At 48.3% G+C, this 19279-nt stretch overlaps 1 protein-coding gene and 1 long non-coding RNA gene across 6 annotated transcripts in view; one reads left to right on the top strand and one right to left on the bottom strand.

Moving 5' to 3' along the window:
- Positions 1-19279, top strand: part of sema6a (sema domain, transmembrane domain (TM), and cytoplasmic domain, (semaphorin) 6A) — a 107095-nt gene that overhangs the window by 48534 nt on the left and 39282 nt on the right. For all 4 annotated transcript variants that reach the window (XM_056418153.1, XM_056418150.1, XM_056418152.1 and 1 more), the window contains 4 exons: positions 458-575; positions 12277-12337; positions 13490-13552; positions 13994-14095. In XM_056418153.1, the coding sequence (XP_056274128.1) occupies positions 458-575; positions 12277-12337; positions 13490-13552; positions 13994-14095 (344 nt within the window). The remainder of the gene's footprint in view (positions 1-457; positions 576-12276; positions 12338-13489; positions 13553-13993; positions 14096-19279) is intronic.
- The window catches only part of LOC130196221 (uncharacterized), a 77132-nt gene that overhangs the window by 44433 nt on the left and 13420 nt on the right, over positions 1-19279 (bottom strand). Inside the window, exon 3 of one of the 2 annotated variants that reach the window (XR_008832208.1) lies at positions 17012-17079. The exons of the other annotated variant lie outside the window; for it this stretch is intronic. This is a non-coding gene — a long non-coding RNA (uncharacterized LOC130196221). Of the gene's footprint in view, positions 1-17011; positions 17080-19279 lie in introns of those variants that run through there. 2 annotated transcript variants of the gene reach the window in all.

The raw sequence follows: 19279 nt of genomic DNA, 5'->3' as shown, positions 1-19279 counted from the left end.
CTCTACACACACACTGAAATGCAGGATTTAAAGCTGCGTTTGTAACGAGCCCACCCAACATCAAAGGCAAATCCGTTATTTTTCTGCTGGGCTCCGAATGCCTGTGTGTGATAGCGCAGACGCTGTTGCAGGCTGTAAAAGATACAGCCATTGTTTCCTCTGTATCCCAGCCCGTCCTTTACTCTCTGGCCAGGAGGCCTGCTCCTCTGTCAGACTGTTGGTTCAAACCAGGCGCTCTCATCCAGAGCCACCAACAATAGAACGATCGCACAGTGCAGCGCAGCCCCGTGTCAGCCTGCAATTTATGGTCAAAAGCTGCGGTGGCGTTCTCTTTTTTAGCGAAGACACATGCCATTTGACCCCAAAGCCCACGAGAAACTCGGCAACGTGTTATTACCGAGCTACAGTTATCAACGCGACGCACGCACGGGATTAATCTTTTGCCCTCTCCTCGCAGACACCAAGCAGTACCCGGCGTTCGTCGGCCACAAGCCGGGCAGGAACAACACGCAGCGGCACAGACTGGACATCCAGCTCATCAAGATCATGAACCGGACGCTGTACATCACCGCCAGGTGGGTGACCGCCGCTCGCTCTTCTCCGCGGCACGGGGCCGCCGCCGCCGCTGAGAGAGACGCGAAGAACGTTCCAAATATAGTTTGACTGCTTTTCTGCAATCTGGATTGTGATTAATTAAGCTGAGCCAGTGTGGGTCCAACGGGATTATTGAATCCATCATCAGCCGCTCTCATAATGCAGCTGCTGATTGAAGCTACAGCGATGAACTCTGAGCTATGATGCTCATCAATTGTTGCGCGTTGAGGATTGTTTTGACGAGAGTTGAGCTACCGACCTGCACTTTGGAGCCCTGGTGTGCTGCTATTCTTTTAGAAATATTTTTGGGATCAGGAGGGACTCGTTCGGAGCAAAAAGCTGAGACTTTGGAGTCTGTTGGACTTTTTGCTTTCAATTACCTCTTTGTTACCTTCGCATTGAAAATGCGGAAGGTTATGTTTTGATCGCCGTGTATTTATTTATTTATTTGTATGCATGTTATTCGCATAACAAAAAAAGTTTAAAACCGAATCGCATGAAATTTGGTGGGATGATTGGTTATTATCCGGGGACCATTTGATTAGATGTTGGGATCGATCGGGTCAAAGGTCAAGGTCATGAAAAGGTCAACATCCTCTTGAATCGCATGAAATTTGGTGGGATGATTGGTTATTACCCGGGGACCATTTGATTAGATTTTGGGATCAATCGGGTCAAAGCTCAAGGTCAAGGCCGTGGATAGGTCAAAATCTTCTGTTTACCATAGCACGGTCAATTTCTATCCAATTGGCATGCAACTAATGCCAAAATGTTCATAATTCAATGCCCAATCTTGTGATATGCGAAGGTATGCGCTCTACCGAGTGCCCATTCTAGTTGTTTTCTATTTTGGTTCCGCTGTCGGCCAGAACCCCATTCACCTCCTACGATGTCCCTGCAGACTTGTGGCCTGTCTTGGTTAAACAGCGAGGCAGACGCAGAAACTCACACAGACATGGACGGGTGAAAACTACAGGTTAATTAAACACTTGTCTCAAAGATAAAGACAATGGACTTGATATAGTCCACATTTAGATGGCTGATGTACCATCCAGACGGCATGAACACTAACAGTTAGAATACGGGTGTTTTGACTCTTTATTTCTAGGCACAATCGATTCCAACCATAACTCTTTGTCTCTGCCCCCCCCCCCCCCCGTTTGTCACCTATCTGTCAATTGTGCGTGTCTCATCTCTCGGAGATAATATGGCTCAATTACACCACCTGGAGACACGGAGAAAACCAATATTGATTCTCCTCTGCCGTCACTGTTATGGTGGAAATGTTCAGGGCGAAGCGAGCGGTCCGTGAGGACAGCCGGCGCCGACAGGCGGGTTTCCCTCGGACGCGGTCCCTGAATGTAAGACGTTGCGAGCGGGCTTAATAAAAGAGATCCTTATCTGTTTGTTCTGTGCCGGCCGTGGCTAATTGATGTGGCCGGCTTGATTGGTTCATGTTGAAAGCCACAATAGGGGTCTTTCTTTGTTTCCCTCCCAAAGCATGTCAAATTAAGTGGCGGAGGGAGGCCGCCGCTTTAAGCGGCGGAGCTTTTTGACGTATCTACGGTCATTAAGAGGAGGTGGAGAGTGGAAAAGGCAACGGAGCAACAAGTGAGCCTCTGTGTGTGTGTGTGTGTGTGGAGCGCCAGAGATTTCGGTCTGCCTGTCACCCACCTGCTCCACATGGGGCGTCAGGGACAGAGGGTTTATTGGAGGGGTGTGTTTGCGACTGTTTGAGAGTGTGTGTCTCTGTATGTGTGTGTGTGTGTGTGTGTGTGAGAGAGAGAGAGAGAGGGTGTGTGTTGCCCGCTTTAGTATGCCGACCAGTTGTCGTATGGATTAAAAAACTGATTTCTTGAGTGTGATATGTGTGCATGTGGAGGTGCTTCGGGGGAGGGGCGAACACATGCCGCCGCGCCAGTTGGCGTGGCGACTGCAGCGGGCGCCCGAGCCTGCGGGGAGCCGTGCACGCCGCGAGGTCACCTGGTGCGTCGCGCCCCGGGCGTGCATACTTGCTTAAAGCAGACGGGAATGCTGACACATGGCGCGAGGGGGTATGCGCCCCCCCCCCCCGAATAACTGGAACGGCTGCCCCGGATCAGCCCGAGCTGGACGACCGCCGTTGATCCCGTCGACGGTCGACAGCATGGACGACACACACGACGGCCGGCGCGCGGAGATCCACCGTCGCTCACAGGTTATCGACGAAGACATGTACACGTGGAATGACAGAGCGGTTCGAGGCAAACAGAGGAGACAATCGGCACTTCAGAAATCAATGTGAGAGCGGGCCAACGGCGGAGCCCTGCGAGTCTCGAGCGACGAATCAACCGACAATGCTGCGGGGGGAAAAGAAGCAGAAGAAGAAACGAGGCGACATCAATAGATGCTTTTATGACCGCTATCCAGTCGAATGACTTGTTCATTCCGAGGCCAGCCTCTCTCGGCGCTGCCGTCATGCCTCCAGACCAGCAAGCCTCAGTTCTCGGTGGGCGACAGCTTGCAGATGGCCACTGTGAACGCGGTCCAAAGCTCAACACTGTTTCAGGCTGTTTTTTTTGAATGGCTGCACAGTGTATTAAGTCCCTTTTGGCTCCCGTTTGGTCGCTGGCAATAAAATGACACGATTTTTTAAGATGTGAGATGCATACAAACATAGCAACTGATGAAATTGTAAATAGACAAAAGTGGCTCAATCCAGTGAAAGGGACAAGCCGTTGGCAATGGAGGAACTCGGCAACAGATGCACTGATTGATAATTCATCCCCGGGTTGGAGCCTTGAATGAAACGTATTGATTTGGCCGACTCAGACGCTCCCTTTGCCGAGCCGTGTTCAGCCTTTGTACACGCGGGCCGCAGAGAACGGCTCGTCCAATATGTGTCCAATATCATGAGCCCTCTCAGACACACACATATTGAGCGTTGATTATGAATTCAGTGCATGACTAGTTTAGTCCCCTTAATATCCTGAATCTTATTCCACGACTCACTTCCCATCAGGTGCAGTATCCAGAGGGACAGTGCAGCCGGACTGCTGTCTGTTCTTATTCAGGCCATCAAGAAGCCCCTTGTTGGTTCAGTTTTAACAAGACAGGCATTGGATCGAGCATCGTGTGGATTTTCATCAAATATCTGGGTTCTTGGGAGGAGGGATGTGTAACAAATGCCCCTTTACATCGCTCTCCCCATAGAGAAAACCCTTGTGTAAGAGGGGTGTTCTTTGTGAGGTCATAGTTGAACATGAGACTCAGCTCAGTTCAGCTGCTTGTCCAGAGGGTTGTTTTTCTCAGCTGCACATTATCCACGACAAGCTGAGACGTGATGTGTATTTAATAACACTCTACTTTACTTTATGTGGGTTTCTGCCGTCACGCGTGTTCTGGGGTGTTTAGCAGCAGAGTCACGCCCGGTGAAAACAATAAACTGCTGTTGATGCAGCAGGAGATGGACGCAGGTGGATTCCTGACACAGCGGGCCATATTTCACAGTCAAGATTCACCTTGTTGGACATTCAGGGGGAATTCATCAAAGTGCAATGGGGGATTTATCATTCTGATCTCTGAAAACACATATCTCTGTGAGCCTGTGCTTGAATATGTGTGTGTGTGTGTGTGTGTGTGTGCAGAAAGCCATGACTTTGACTTGTATTTTTAGAGTTAGACGATTCTTATGAATATCGACTGAAGAGGTCAAGTGGGTTACACTTTTGTAGTTTTGTTTTGATGACTTTCAGTTTGGGTGACAATGTACTCGGCAAAGTAAGACTAACTAAAGATTGGTGGTGAGCGTAGGTCTGGGGGAGGGGGGGGGGGAGTGTAAAGCAGAGAATGAGATAATTAAAAATGTATTAATATGGAAAATGTATGTGGTAGTATATATAAATATATTATGTTTTTTATTTAGTTTATTGTTGTTGTTTTATTTTCTTCTTTATTTTATATTAATTTTTTGATTTATTTTGATTTCAATTCAGGATCGGAATTTACAAGCATTTTTTGCTTCTACCTATACCTTTTCAGTCTTTCTCTTTTGTATATTATATAGGATAATATTGTATTGTATTTGATTTGATTGACTGAATAAAATACACAAACAAAAACAAAATACACAAACAGATAGACACTCTATACGGAATTGTGTGTGTGTGTGTGTGTGTGTGTGTGTGTGTGTGTGTGTGTGTGTGTGTGTGAATGTGTTACTGTATAGCCTGCCTGCCGAGCATGCCCCAGGTCTCTCCACATGCAGGGCATAGTCGCCATTCTCGGCCGTCAGTCGGCGTTCACCATGGTAACGCTGACTGCACTCTGTTTACACCCCTCTATGAGGCTGAGAAGCATGGGAACCGGAGAGAGAGAATGTGTGTGTGTGTGTGTGTGTTGGAGGAGGAGGGGGGAGGGGGGGGGGAGATCGAGACAGTGAGACACAGAGGGAAAGATCAGTGTGAGAGTGGAGGAACCCACATTTTTATTCCACGCAGACACAAACATCCACACAAAGACGCATGCACAGACACACACACACACACACACACACACAGGCTCAACAATCCAGATTACCGTCCCTCCGTTGAGTCCTCAGGAACAGTCGTGCCTCTGTGGCCTCGGTTCCTCCCTGTCGGGTCTCTTTGGGCCTCGCAGTGGAGGCCACTAGAGTCTCCATTATTGTGGCAGCACCAAATCCTGTTCAAACCCACTAATGACTGGGATTACACGGCTGCCTCCTCTGCCTCCGCTCGCAGCACCAGTGACATCCAACCACGTCCACACCCTGAAACAAAAGCTCGCAGCTCCGGTGGAGAGTCACCTGCATTAAAAGTTGGAACTACGTTTCCGTTAAAAGACTCCGACAACATGTCAAATACTTTTGAAGTTGAAGCAATTTATCCGTCAAAAAATATAAATATATGGAGCCAGGCACGAGTAATTTGGGTTCTCTGAGTTACATGTTGTTGATCTGTAGATCTGTGTAATAAAAACAACATGACATGTTAATATGTAAACATATTACTTCAGGGCATGTTCTCACAGTTGGTGTGCGTATCATTAATTCATCAGCACAATTTAAGTTATCAAGTTAACTGGATAGCACGAATAGCTAATTCTCTCACTTTCTCGCCCGGGGATGTGGGAACATGTTTTCTAAGACCACTGGACAGAATTCAATAGATGAATGTAAAATAAGCCACATCTTTTATGCAGATGGTATTCACGCCGGGCTAACTGCGCCTAAGTGTGCAAGCTGAAAACATGCACCTCACCCCTCTGACCCAGACACACACACACACACATAGACACACACACACACACACTCACAAAAAGGAGAGAATGTGGAGGGAATGTAGAAAACCGTAATGAGAACCTCAACCTTCGAAAAGAACAACCTGCCTCAGCTCGGGGGGGTGAGTGAACTCTGGCTTGTTGTATTTCATGCCACCGCATCAGCGAGGGCCCCTCGGTGCCATGGGCCCATTCAGCACCCCCCATCCACACACACACACACACACACACACACACACACACACACACACACACACCCAGCCCAAAGGTGCCTGCTGGCTTGCGTGGTTCCCTCCCATCCACTTTGTGAAGAGGATTTGAACCAGGAGAAAAGCCCAAAACAATGCACAATGGAGCCTCCTCTGCAGCCCGTGATCCAGTTATGTCGAGAGAGAGAGAAAAAGAGAGAGAGAGGAATATGGGCGAAGAGGGGTGGCGGACGTGCAGGCATTTAGTGGAAGAAGAGGGCCAAAAGGTGCGCAGTGCATGCTAATGGCGCTCCTCTTTCTCTCCGCTCTCACAAGATAGTTTGACAAAGGCCGAGCAGACGGACCGAGGCCGGGCTGGCGGTCACCGCAGCTGAAATGCGCTGGAATGAAAAACGCCATTCTTCCACACAAAGCCCCCGGTTGTTCCCGGGGCCACGCAATGGCCACATGTCATGTCCGACGGAGACCCCGCATGCCCACTCCATCTCAGTCGCTCTACCGTCTGCCGCCCGGGGACCGTTCCTCACGGCGCGTTAGTGTCCAAGAGGATATTTGCAAACCTTCGGCCGCGCTTACGCGTCTTTTTGTTCGTCGCCGAGTTTTCGGGGGAAACGCAGAGCACAAAAAAAAAGCTTCTGTCGTGTTGTTTTCTTCGGATTCTAACAGCGTTTCTTTCAACAACAACAAAAATTCACAACACAGCTGCAAAAAAAAAAAGGAGCTGTAAACACCGTGTCGTCCTCGGGGCGCGTTAGATTCAGAGTTTGCAGTCGAGAGGGAGGAAATGGTGGGAAAGAGGGCGACATGCAGAACAACATCCACGCGGTTTATTTCAGGTAAAGGAAGTCACGTGTGGAAAGCCTCCATGTTCAAGGCCCTCTCACACCACATAGAAACAGATATTAAGGCTTTTAAGTTGAAGCTATTCGGCATGGATCGGATTCATATCGATGAATTGAGACGATGTGCGGATGGAGTCAGGACTCCAGACGAGAGCTCTCTGAGGCCACATTTACACATCGCCGGGTATTTACAGAAACGAATATTTCTGCCCCTCCGTTTTCAAAAATAACATCGTACACACAAGGTCGTTTAAAAAATGTTTCTGTTTATATGAACCCGCATCAATACGCCCCCGGGCGCCATCATAACTATGCCAAACCTGTAGTCGGCAGTGTAACGAGAAGGATAAAGACATGCAAACCAATCAGAATTCTCAAAACCAACAACAACTACGAAAAACACGATCAACTTCCTTTTCCTTTAGAGAGTAAATATGGCGCGAGGTTCATTTGTATGGACAGACAGCGAAGTGGAGCTGCTGCTTCGAGTCGCCTTAGATTATAAGGCAAATAAAGCACTCGATAATGTGGATTGGGAATCATGCCAAACTAAATATAGGGATATGTTGGCATTGTTCTTAGAACAGAACCCGTCCGAGACCTCCGGGGAGTATCCTCATGTCAAGGAGGAAATAACATGGGCGCACCTAAGCAAATTAACTGTAAACATAGGACGCTCACATGACGTGAAGCATTTTTAGTCGCATACTGTGACGTTTGACAACCTAAAACTCCGTTTGACTTAGTTCACACGCAAACACAAAAACAGAGTTTTCAGAAATCTCCACTTTGGCCGGAGTTTTTAGAAATGATCGTTTTCCGTGATAAAACCTCCGTTTTTGTGTAAATGAAAGGCCAAAACGCATGAAAATATATGCGTTTTCCCATCGTGTAAACGGGGTCTGAGTGAGAGGAAAATAATAAATGAACTGGTACCTACACGGCATATATTAAATGTTCGGTTTAGTCTAGAAATTACTCAAACAAAGTCGAAGAACACTCCTACGTCATGTTTCATTCTCATGAACAATGTTTCATGGGAAATGTGAATACATACATCTATAATGTGAATTGATTCCGCTCTGGGAAACAATAAACAATAGAGCACCTATTTTTATATTCACACAAGCTGCTCAGTGCAACCAGGCTGCTGCGTTCCACAATCCGGTTGGGTCGTTACTCTTCGGAACAGTTCTGCCCCAACAGGGCGACGTGTTTTACTCGGAGCAGTCGTTCGGTCTGAACTTCTCTCGGCGGGCGTGAACTGTCTTGAAATGTGACCTCGGCCTAAGGCGAGGTCGGTGGGAGGCTGTCTTCTTCGAGGTTTTCAACAGTCACACATAAGACACTGTGCCGCCTCGTGCTCACGCAGAGCGAAATAAATGGAGTGGAAATATTGATGTATGTACATATGGATCTACTGCGGGTATGATGTGTTACAAACAGCGTGGTCGTCATCTGTTAAAGTGATGTGAATGTTGCTTGAGGGCATGTTTTGTTAGCACATCATTAATTCATCAGCACAAATCCACTTGGCCTGGTCACATCACTCATCGTGTAAATATGAGACCGAGCTCATATTTAACGTTTAGCATTCCGCATCTTCTCCGGTTCGCTCGGTTATTCTAAGCGTCCTTTTGTTTTCTGTCGTTCATTGAGTAGCCGCTTAGCTTATTAAATACAATTGATAAATCCATTAAGGTATTTCTTTCAGCAAAAAAATCCCCAAAAATGTTCTTGTTGCAGCTTCTCTTTTGTAAAGATTGTGGAGGAACATATTTTGGTTTATGTCCTTATCCTGAGGAATAAAGTAGCATATACACAAGATACTGGTGCTTTTTGTTTTTAATAAAGGACTTTTCAGATTATTTAGTAAGAATATAACTAAATTGGGTCGAGTTAAAGTAACATTATGCAACAATTGTACCTTAAAATAACAGCTTGAAAAAAATTGTGCCGCTACAATGACTTTTAATTTGGCGATTTGCGCCTCCGCCATTGTCATCGGGGGTCTGTGGGGAAATAACTCTGCTATGTAGGATTCTGGAGCCGCCCGATCCGGGGCGGATGGACTTCGACCTGCTTTCTCGCAGTGATTACGCAATGTCATATAGTGCCAGTCCACACTCGCAGCTACAGTATAAGGGCGAAGCAAGCGAAGTCTCTTGTAATGAATTACACGTTCCAATGTAAATTATGAATATGAAGCTTTTTGGTGTTGTCAACAATATTGTATTCGATCACACGTACTCCACATTCAAACATTTAGAAAACAACGTATATAGGCTGAAAACGCGATCGGTATTTCATCTAAACTAAATGTTGTCATTCTTTTGGTTATGTTAGCATTCATCTTCGATATCACAATGAATAAAACTATGCAGTCATATTTATGTAAAATCTTTGAATATTCTTATCTTATCGGTTGACATCATTTCTTGGTTTCTGACTTCGTCTGGTCATCAAGTGTATGCGAGGCTGCATCTATCGTAACTGGGTATTTACGACACTGAAGTAAACGTTAAATACCTCCAAAACTGAAGGGGGCGCTAAAAGTGAAAAACTCCATTATGGGGCTTTAAAGCTGCAGAATGTTGTCCAGTATAAACTGATAGAAAAGTGATTTAACACTTAATCAAGAACATTATGGGGCAAAAATAATTGGACTACCCAAGAACTGTAATAGTCACAATAGTTCATGAATGCACAGCTCTCCGTGTGTCACATGACAGATCACAACTCTGAATGGGTCGCTTGTTCCAACCCGGCAAGTGGATTTTCATTGGTTATTAACGGAAACCACCGGCTGCCTGGAAGGAAGCAGATCAATTCTCAGGTTTTCCTCGTAAAGCGATCCGCAGTAAAGTTAACTCGACTGGATTTGTAGCCGGTGGTCTCCTCCGCCGTACAATCCCACCAGTGTTGTCCCTTGAACGCCGCGCCTTCGCTTCCCGTCTCCTCTGCTCCTCCGAGCTCACGCCGATGTGACTCGCACACCGGAATTGTGTCGTAATATGAGTTCAGGTGCGGTGGTGAAGAAGGGAAATGGTTCATTTGCGTGTTTGTGTTCACATGTTGGGGTAAAAGGACGCTCGGGGAGGGGGGCAGAGGGGGGGGGGTCCTCTTGCACATGTGTGTGTGTTTAGAAAGCTGCTGTTGACACAGACACAGCCGCTCCATTGTCCTTCTCCGACTCCAGTCAGGATGTTTGAGGGACGCCTCATCGCTTGGCTCGCTCTAATCTCAGCTGGAACCAAAAGAACCCCCCCCCCCCCCCGCGGCTGGAAGGCCCGCGGCCCCTCGAGGTCACGGTCGGGGGCGGGACTAAGAGGCACAAGACGGTTACCGTCCAACTTTACGGAGCTGTAGATTGCATATTACCCCATGAGACGGTTTAAAATTGCAGGCAGTAAAATAACCCACTGGGATTACACTAAATCCGCACAGTAATCCTTTGATTTAATGGCTTTCCATTTAGTTTAGTCATTTTTTAAATATAAAGTTAGAGTATTAATACACAGATATAAATGAAGTTCAATTCAGCGAGCCGGTGAACATTACAGCGTGATCAACCATCTTGCGTCTTCATTTGATCTAAAATGTGCCGGCGTGGAGTAAAAAGAAAAAGAAAAAGAAGTAATCTTTGATAAATCACAGTTGTGCCCTTTTAATAATCACATTTACTGTAGCCACATGTTGGCGTTTCCTGTTACCGTGGCAGCGAGGTTAAAAGAAGTACTAAAACAGGGGGCCATTCAGGAACCCTGGAAATTCAACCCAGATCAATTAGCCGGAGTAGTTAAATGGTAGCGCTGCCGGAGCGACTTAATGAAAAACATTTCGCGGCAGAGTTCACTCGTTTCTTTTTGAGTCACGGCAGACGGCGCGGTGACACTCGGCGTCTGGCGTTTTGCTCGAGAACGGGAAGCCGAATCTAGAAAGGACGTGGCGTCCCGGTGACCCGGGGCTGACCTCCTCCTTTTCATGACTGACACGAACACGTTTTTTAATTTCCATAGATTCTACTGAACACGATGCATTTATTCAAGAACAGCGCAGCGCGTAACAGTGTATATCTTTACGCTTTTAACGATCGACGTGTAAAAATGAGGTTTGCACTCTCGCGTTGAACTTGAATCATGTTTCATTAAATGTACATCTATGGTGATCTCTCAGCACACCCGGAAAGAAGAGATAGAAATAAACCGCACGGTTCTCCCCGACAGAGATGCGGCGCCCGGGATGTGTCCTCTTCCCGCCGAGGAAGTGCCGCTGTTTGCTCAATTGCAACCTGCTGTCCGAGATTAATTATGCAATTTAGGGCGTCGTGGCCAATAATGTACAGGAGACTGTGTTTGCCTTTTTCTTTTTTTTAATATCCTGGAGGAGATGGCGGTGGCCCCCAGGAAAGCGATATAAGTGGATTCATTTCAGAGATGCCTGTTCCTCCGAAAAGACTTTATTAGATTTAGTTAATGTGAGAGCGAGTTGGCGCTGGCTGCCGGAGCGCCGGTCGGGGAGCCGGGATCCTAATTAAACTGAGAGTCTGACGACGCCACTGTTGCGCGCTTTGATTAAAAACACGTTCGGCGGCTAATCTCCGACAAATTAAAGGCGGTTATAGCGCGGTCACCTTTGGTTCGCACCTTGGAAAACGAGGTAGACCCCCCCCCCCCCCACACCACCACCCCTTTACTGTCTCTCGTCCGCTCACACCTTCTTCGACACCGAACAGCCCCCCCCCCCGTCTGCGCCCTTAATTACCGGCAGTAAGTAGGTGCCGCTATACGCATCTGGGCCCACCGGCCCGGCGAGGCCGTTCACCCTCGTGGGTTTTATGTCTTCCATATGCCCGGCTGCGGCCGGCGCGTCCGGAGCGAGCAACACAGGAGACGTCTGTGCACGTCGCAGGCCGGCCGGCGCACACAGGTCTTCTTGTCCGAGCCGTAATGAGTGTTGGTATAGATTTCCTGTGGCTCAAACACTAGGCTTAATTGACCTGAACAGCTCCGAGTGACTTGGCACCTCCCCCCCCAACACACCCCCTCAGGTCCTTTTTCCGGGGACAAAGAGGCTTTTGTCCCCCGGCCTGCGCCACAGCGCTCCAACGCTTTGTTGACTGTTTCTGTCTGACAGAGCAAATAGCTCTGGCCTCCTTTTGTTTATTGTCATATTTTTTGAAGCTCGAACAAAGTTTATACAAAGACTCTTTTTCCTGACGTTGTCTGGGGCGCAAAGCACAGGGGAGACGAGAAATGGGTTAATCGTTGCTTGGATTTTTATTCTGTATTGTTTGCTGCTGCTGCCTTGACTCTCATCTCTCTCTCCTCCCTCCCTCCCTCCCTCCCTCGCAGGGATCACATATACGCGGTGGACATGGACACTGCCAACAGTGACGAGATCTTTTTCAATAAGGTGAGTGAGACGTCCGCCTCTCTGAGGACGCGTTGTTCTTGGCACGATCGGCAAACGTAACCCGAATGACTCGCCTCCTGGGTGTGCCACTGTGTGTGTGTGTGTGCGTGTGTATATGTGTGTGTGTGTGTGTGTGCCCACCAGCAGTCCTACAGCGCCGTGAGCCTGCCAAGCGCGCAGCGCTGACCCCGTTGAGAAGATTATCCAATCAATCATTCAGCGAAGCACCTGCATCATCGGCGCTTGTCGGTGGGACAGTGGCCGATGTGTGTGTGTGCGTGTGTGTGTGTGTGTTACGGAAGGAGGAAGTGGGGGACAGAATTTAAAAAAAGACGAGATGGATTGCGGGCGAGGAAGAAGGTCTCATTGTATGTTTTCAGATTATTCAGAAGGAGCCTCGTATGCACATGTGCCCCTCGGACGTAATAACCCACTCTCCATTCCGATCTCGCCACTTCTCGCCGGCATCATTTCTTTCTCTCGACGTAATGGATGCCAACAGAATTCAAACAAGGCCGTTCCGGTGTGTGCGACTTCCCCCCCGCCGTGCCTCCGCCTCGTCCACTTCAATGTCAAAGGCCCCAATGAGAGCGGGCGCTGCAGATGAAAGGCCAATGGGAGACGCGCGGATTGATGGATGACCGACGGGTCTTTAATCAGCAGCCGAGCTCCAAACATGCTGCCCGACGGCGGCGGCCAGATCGGCGCTGACCCACAGGCCACACGGGGGGAGGGGTTGCCAGATATAACTTAGCACTGACTGATAAGTGTGTGTGTGTGACAGTGAAAGAGGCCGTGTGTGTGTGTGTGTGTGTGTGTGTGCATAAGGATGGCCACCAGCCTATCAATCCACAGAAATGAGCTCTGGGATCTGTCCTTGGACAGACTCCACTCTGATCCGGGGTCAGTATCGTATTTCCTCCTACCCTGTTCGCGAATTAGAAGTTCAAGGAGGTAAACTAATCTCCAGTCAGCGCTTAGTACAAAGTTCACCTCAGAGCAGGTGCCTCATTAGCGGAATCAATGACGGAGAATCTCAGATGATGATTATTGATCACAGTATGGATCGGTTATTGACCTCTACGGTGCCTTCTGTTTTTTCTTCTTCCTTGTCCTCTTCCACTTGCATTCCCTCTTATTTTCTTTCTCCAGAAATTGACATGGAAGTCCAGACAGGCCGATGTGGACACTTGCAGAATGAAAGGGAAGCATAAGGTAGAGAACACACACACACACACACACACACGGACATGAACCGTGCGTAGAGGTTTGATGTCACACTCCCTGCAGCCACATAAGATTTCAATCAACAATAATCTTCAGTGCAACTGCGTTTTCTCCGGCGTCGCCGTGCATTCTAGCAAAAACTGTGAAAATGAATAAAGATTTCATTAAAGCACCGTGAGGAAACGTTACATTTCATGATTACACGCTTGATGTTTGTTTCACGTGCCCCCCCCTCGTCCGTGGGCCGCTGCATGCTGTACTTCAAAAGAAAGAAAGAAAGAGGCCCTTGTTTTAAAAAAAAAAAAAAAAAGAAAGGAAAAAGAAACCACATGCCAGCGTGAAAGCGTCTCTTCTGAAAGACGGCGATGGCTCATGACTTACGACTTACGCCTCTCTCTCCGTCTCCGCCGGCCTGCGCTCCCCCTGAAGGACGAGTGTCACAACTTCATCAAAGTCGTCCTGCAGCAGAATGAAGACACCTTGTTTGTGTGTGGGACGAATGCCTTCAACCCCTCCTGTCGGCCCTTCAAGGTACACACACACACACACACACAGGTAATAACAGCTCCGTGTTGCTCGTTGCCCTTTTAAGAACACAATGGTTGACCTTTGTTACACACTGAGCCTCTTAAAAGTCCTCTCTCCTCCTTTTATGCTTCCCTCTTTCACACGCTCGGGGATATTTTTCACACGCAGCCCTGAGCATGAGAGGGGGGGGGGGGGGTTAAGCGATGGACAGAGATGGATGACTTTCACAACTCAGCAGGCCCTCCTCGTGTCTTTATCTCCAGGTGTACTTTGACACGCTCGATTTAGAAGCGTAGAAACCTAAATACCTAGAGCGCCGGCTCGCATACACACTAACTCACTGAAGGCCTGAAATATGATTCCCCCCCACCGCCCCCCCCCGTAAACCAGTTCACATTCGTGGTGCGGTGTCTGGAAGATTTTAAAAAATGTCAAACCCAAGAAGAAGACGCATTTTGCTGACCTGGGGTCGAGAAGGAGAGCAGGTTGACTCTAAGGTTGACCCGATGGACATAAACATAAAGACGTCCGGGAGACATGGAGGGGAGGTGTGGGAAGAAACGTTAGCATGCAGTGAAGCAGATGGACAAATAAAATAAATAAGTTTACCGGCAGATGGAAAAGACAGACATCAAAAGCAGATGGGCTGCCTTCAAACGGAAAAATTTCCCGATTGTCGTACCTCCCCGCGGACATGATTGTGATGTTTTCTGACGCCTCGGTGTGAAAAGTGAGCGAGTCAATCTGAGCGGTGGGCCGGCGTTAGGAGAGCAGAACACGCCCCCGTGGAGGGAGGCAGCTCCACTGGTCGTTACCCAAATACGTCTCCAACTTCGAGGCCCGAGAACAGGAACAAACAGAACGGCATCGACTAGTTATTGTCGGTGGGGAAAGCGATCATACTTTAGACACCTCGGCTCCCTCGGCTCTGTGCTTTTGGCACGCTCAGCGCCGAGAGCCGGGACGTCTTTCAATTCACTGAAAAGTGGAAATTTATGCCCGCCCGCGTTTATCCGGCAGCGTTCGCAATTTCTATGTTTTTTTAACAGCCCCTCCGGTTGCGGTTGCAAGGTTTTGTTTTTGAGCTGTCACTACGCCGATGCTGCTGCCGCTCGTCCGGTGGAGAGCCGTTAAAAGCTGTGAAGTATAAGGGCCATAAACACACCAACACACACACACACACACACACACACACACACACACACGGGGACATGCACACGCACGTTGCCTTTCGCGAACATTAAAGTTGATGCACACCGCAAATAAATCCCCGCACATGATGGCTGATGTAAATCGGAAAATGAAATGATGTATTTGAAGGAAGAAAACAATTTAGTCGTTTTGTGAACAAAGTGACACGTGTGTCCACGAGGCTGTGAAGAAACAGGGCGGGTTTTATTCAAATGTTTTTTATTGTTTTGTGTTTCAAATTTGCTCGCTCCAATTAGACATTACATATCAGTGAGTCACTAATGTCCCTCCGACTGCTCTTTCCCTGAAAAAGCAATTCCACGACACACTCACTGCACTGTAATTATTTTTGCTTGAATGAATAAGCCATTTGAGTCCGGAGATAATTGAATCAATATGCCATGACTACATTCAGATGAAATGTAAAGGCTGGCCAAAGAGAACATTGAAGGCATTTGAAATGTTTAACGTTAAAATGCCTTGGCACATGTGTGTGTGTATGTGTGTGGGTGTGTGTGTGTTGGTGGGCGGGTGTGGGACAAACAGAAGTGTGCATTCACTCATACAAACACTGACAGCTGTGCACACAGGCAAACACACATTTGTACAAAATGATTAGACCCACACAATTACACACACATACACACACACACACACACACAGATAAACATTGTATGTAGGATGGCAGGCTCTCTGCGCAGATACCAGGCCTTTGATTGCGTGCTGGGTTCATCCACTCTGCTTCGTAAAAAGTGTGTGTGTGTGTGTGTGTGTGTGTGTGTGGTTAAATCCACCTTGGCCACAGTTTGCCTCTCCATCTCCCCAGTGTGACAGCGCTGAAAAGAGCTTCTGTTTCGGGGCCAGCCTCATTCCACATTAATCAACAGCGCTGCGAGGGCGAGCAGGAGAGGAAGGATGGGGGTGGAGCAGAGGTTGTATGGGAGGCAGAGGGTGTAGAAGGGAGGCAGAGGGTGTAGAGAGGAGGCAGAGGGTGTAGAAGGGAGGCAGAGGGTGTAGAGAGGAGGCAGAGGGTGTAGAAGGGAGGCAGAGGGTGTAGAAGGGAGGCAGAGGGTGTAGAGAGGAGGCAGAGGGTGTAGAGAGGAGGCAGAGGGTGTAGAAGGGAGGCAGAGGGTGTAGAGAGGAGGCAGAGGGTGTAGAGAGGAGGCAGAGGGTGTAGAAGGGAGGCAGAGGGTGTAGAGAGGAGGCAGAGGGTGTAGAGAGGAGGCAGAGGGTGTAGAAGGGAGGCAGAGGGTGTAGAAGGGACCACATACACCTCCACCCCGTCTTCTCCTCCAACACCTTTCCTCTTTTTTATTTACAAACCCAACCATCATTACATCATCGCATGATGCCGCCCCTCACTGTATGCTGGTACCGAAACATCACTTACACATAAATGCACACAGAAAAAAAAACACACACACACAGACAGACAGACACACACACACAGACAGACACCTTGGCAGCCACGACACAATCCTCGCCCCCGGGCACCACACTGCACCCAAGTCCCTCTCTTTTTCTATTCATCCTCCCTTTCTCTCCCTCCTCTCCTGCCAGCCTTGATTCCTCCCTCCTTCGCTCCCACCACTCCGCCATCTTTCCCCTCTGTTGCTTTCTCCCTCCGTCACTCCCTCGCTGTGGAGTAATAACAAACGCCCCATCCAGCTGGGCTGATCTAGGACCAGAGTCGGTTTCCTCGCCTGTTGCCGGGCGATGCTGGTCGCGGGGGGGGGGGGGGGGCTGGAAGGATCAGCGGGTCCAAGGTGACGCGTCCTCGACTTGATTCTGGAGGACTGGGGAAAAGTGTGCCGAGTCAGAGATGGGATTAATGCAAACGGAGGGATTTATTGTCATACACACACACACACACACACACACCTACACACACACACACACACACACACGTGCCTCCGTATATTACAGAACATTACATTCAATCCAAAGAAAGACAATAACTAACAGTGTAAAACGTGTTTCATTGATAATTGTACATCATTCAGGACAGTTATGAACATCATTGATCAAATTACTGTTATATTAGTGACATTTTTGTCCACCATCTTTCCGCAAGAACACTTCTGGCGTTGGGACCGTAATTGCACGTCATACCCGTCTCCCTTTCCTCTACTTCTACAATAAAGGTGAAAATGGCGCCACGAAATAATCATAAAAAAATATAGATTTATGTCCACAGCTGCAAAGACTCTGATTTCAGGCTTCGGTCAGGGGAAGGGTTCCTCCTCCCAGGTTGCAGAGAACTGGGATATGACCACTAATCTCCCAGTGAGATGTGTCCTTGGGCTCCAGGCCCAGGTGTGAACTTGTGTACTTGACCTTTTTTTTAAAGTAGGCGGAGATGGTTGCGCGGGTTGCGTCAATGTGGATTGCATGCAAAGAAATGTGCGGGGGGGATCCAAGTCAGCAGCGGACCGCAGGACAGCGGTCTGGAAATTGATGGGCGGGGGGGGGGGGCACCCGGATCCACGTTGCAATTAATCTGACGAGCTCCCCTGGCCGACACTAAACAATCATGACTCAAGTGAAGCCACGACTATTCTGGAACTTTGGACATTAGATTTTGCCCCAAAGGGAAAACTAAAAACTATCTCTCTTCAATGAAACAAACAAGGGAACGAATGCAAGCCGACAGTTATTTAGTGGGACAATGGCGACACGAAGTTGGTCCTCGTAAGATTTCACAACTCCCTCAGCAATGATAATGAAGCCCATGAAAGAGTAAAAACAACAGAGGCAGAACGCGGCCCTCACCCCGAGGTCCGTGTCGCCGACGCTGAACCAATTATAACGCTCCTGATGGGCATGTTCTGGATCTACATTGTGTTTGTCTAATTAATTAGCATATAGCCTATGGAAAACACCATTGAGTCGCGGTGGTAATTAATGCATCCAGAATCACTGCACCCCGAGCCACGGTTACTGTACAATGTGTCTGCGTAGCTACGCGAGCTCGCTACCGACCGGCGCCGACAAAGTGTGACAGCGCTGATGTTCCCTTCCCCGTTACTTTGAATTGTGCGTCGACAAAGCCGAAGCACTTCTTTCCTCTCTGAAGCCTAGTGGACTTGACGGCATAATACGGTTCGCCTGGTGAAAGGCGCCTTATAAAATGAATGTATTATTACCTTCGCATTGAAAATGCGGAAGGTTATGTTTTGATCGCCGTGTATTTATTTATTTATGTATTTATTTATTTATTTGTATGCGTGTTCCTCGCATAACAAAAAAAGTTTTAAACCGAATCGCATGAAATCTGGTGGGATGATTGGTTATTATCCGGGGACCTTTTGATTAGAGTTTGGGATCGGGTCAAAGGTCAAGGTCACGGTCATGAAAAGGTCAACATCTTCTTGAATCGCATGAAATATGGTGGGATGTTTGGTTATTATCCGGGGACCATTTGATTAGATTTTGGGATCGATCGGGTCAAAGGTCAAGATCATGAAAAGGTCAAAATCTTCTTTTTACCATAGCACGGTCAATTTGTATCCAATTGCCATGCAACTAATGCCAAAATGATCAGAATGCAATGCCCAATCTTGTGATAGGCGAAGGTATGCGCTCTACCGAGTGCCCATTCTAGTTATTATTATTACACAAAGTATTTCTATTCTCTTTATCTGGCCGTTTATTCGCATTTTTCTTCGGCGGATTGCTTTTGCTAACTTTGTTTTTGCATATTGCTTTAAACGAGGCCCGCAGCAGGAAAGTGTGATGACGGGTGTTTTGCTTTACGGGGAGGAGGAGGGGGGGTGAGGGGGGCTCTGGGTGTATCTGCGGCCGGGCTGGGAGTGCCTTCCTCTGTTCAAACGGCAGGAATAGATCGGTGACAGCCGGCCGAGCCCGGCAGACAGAGGTCACTGCCTGGGTAAAATCAGCAGAGGGGTGTGGGGCGTGTCGTGTGAGAGACCCGCGACTGTTTGCGGTGTGTGTCAGAGGAGGAGGAGGAGGGACTGTTGTGCGTTACGGTAGCGG

This window comes from Pseudoliparis swirei, chromosome 7, assembly GCF_029220125.1.
Source record: "Pseudoliparis swirei isolate HS2019 ecotype Mariana Trench chromosome 7, NWPU_hadal_v1, whole genome shotgun sequence".
In the NCBI taxonomy this organism is placed as follows: Eukaryota; Metazoa; Chordata; class Actinopteri; order Perciformes; family Liparidae; genus Pseudoliparis; species Pseudoliparis swirei.
The sequence above is the reverse complement of the archived record's forward strand: the minus strand, read 5'-3'. Positions and strand labels throughout refer to the sequence as shown.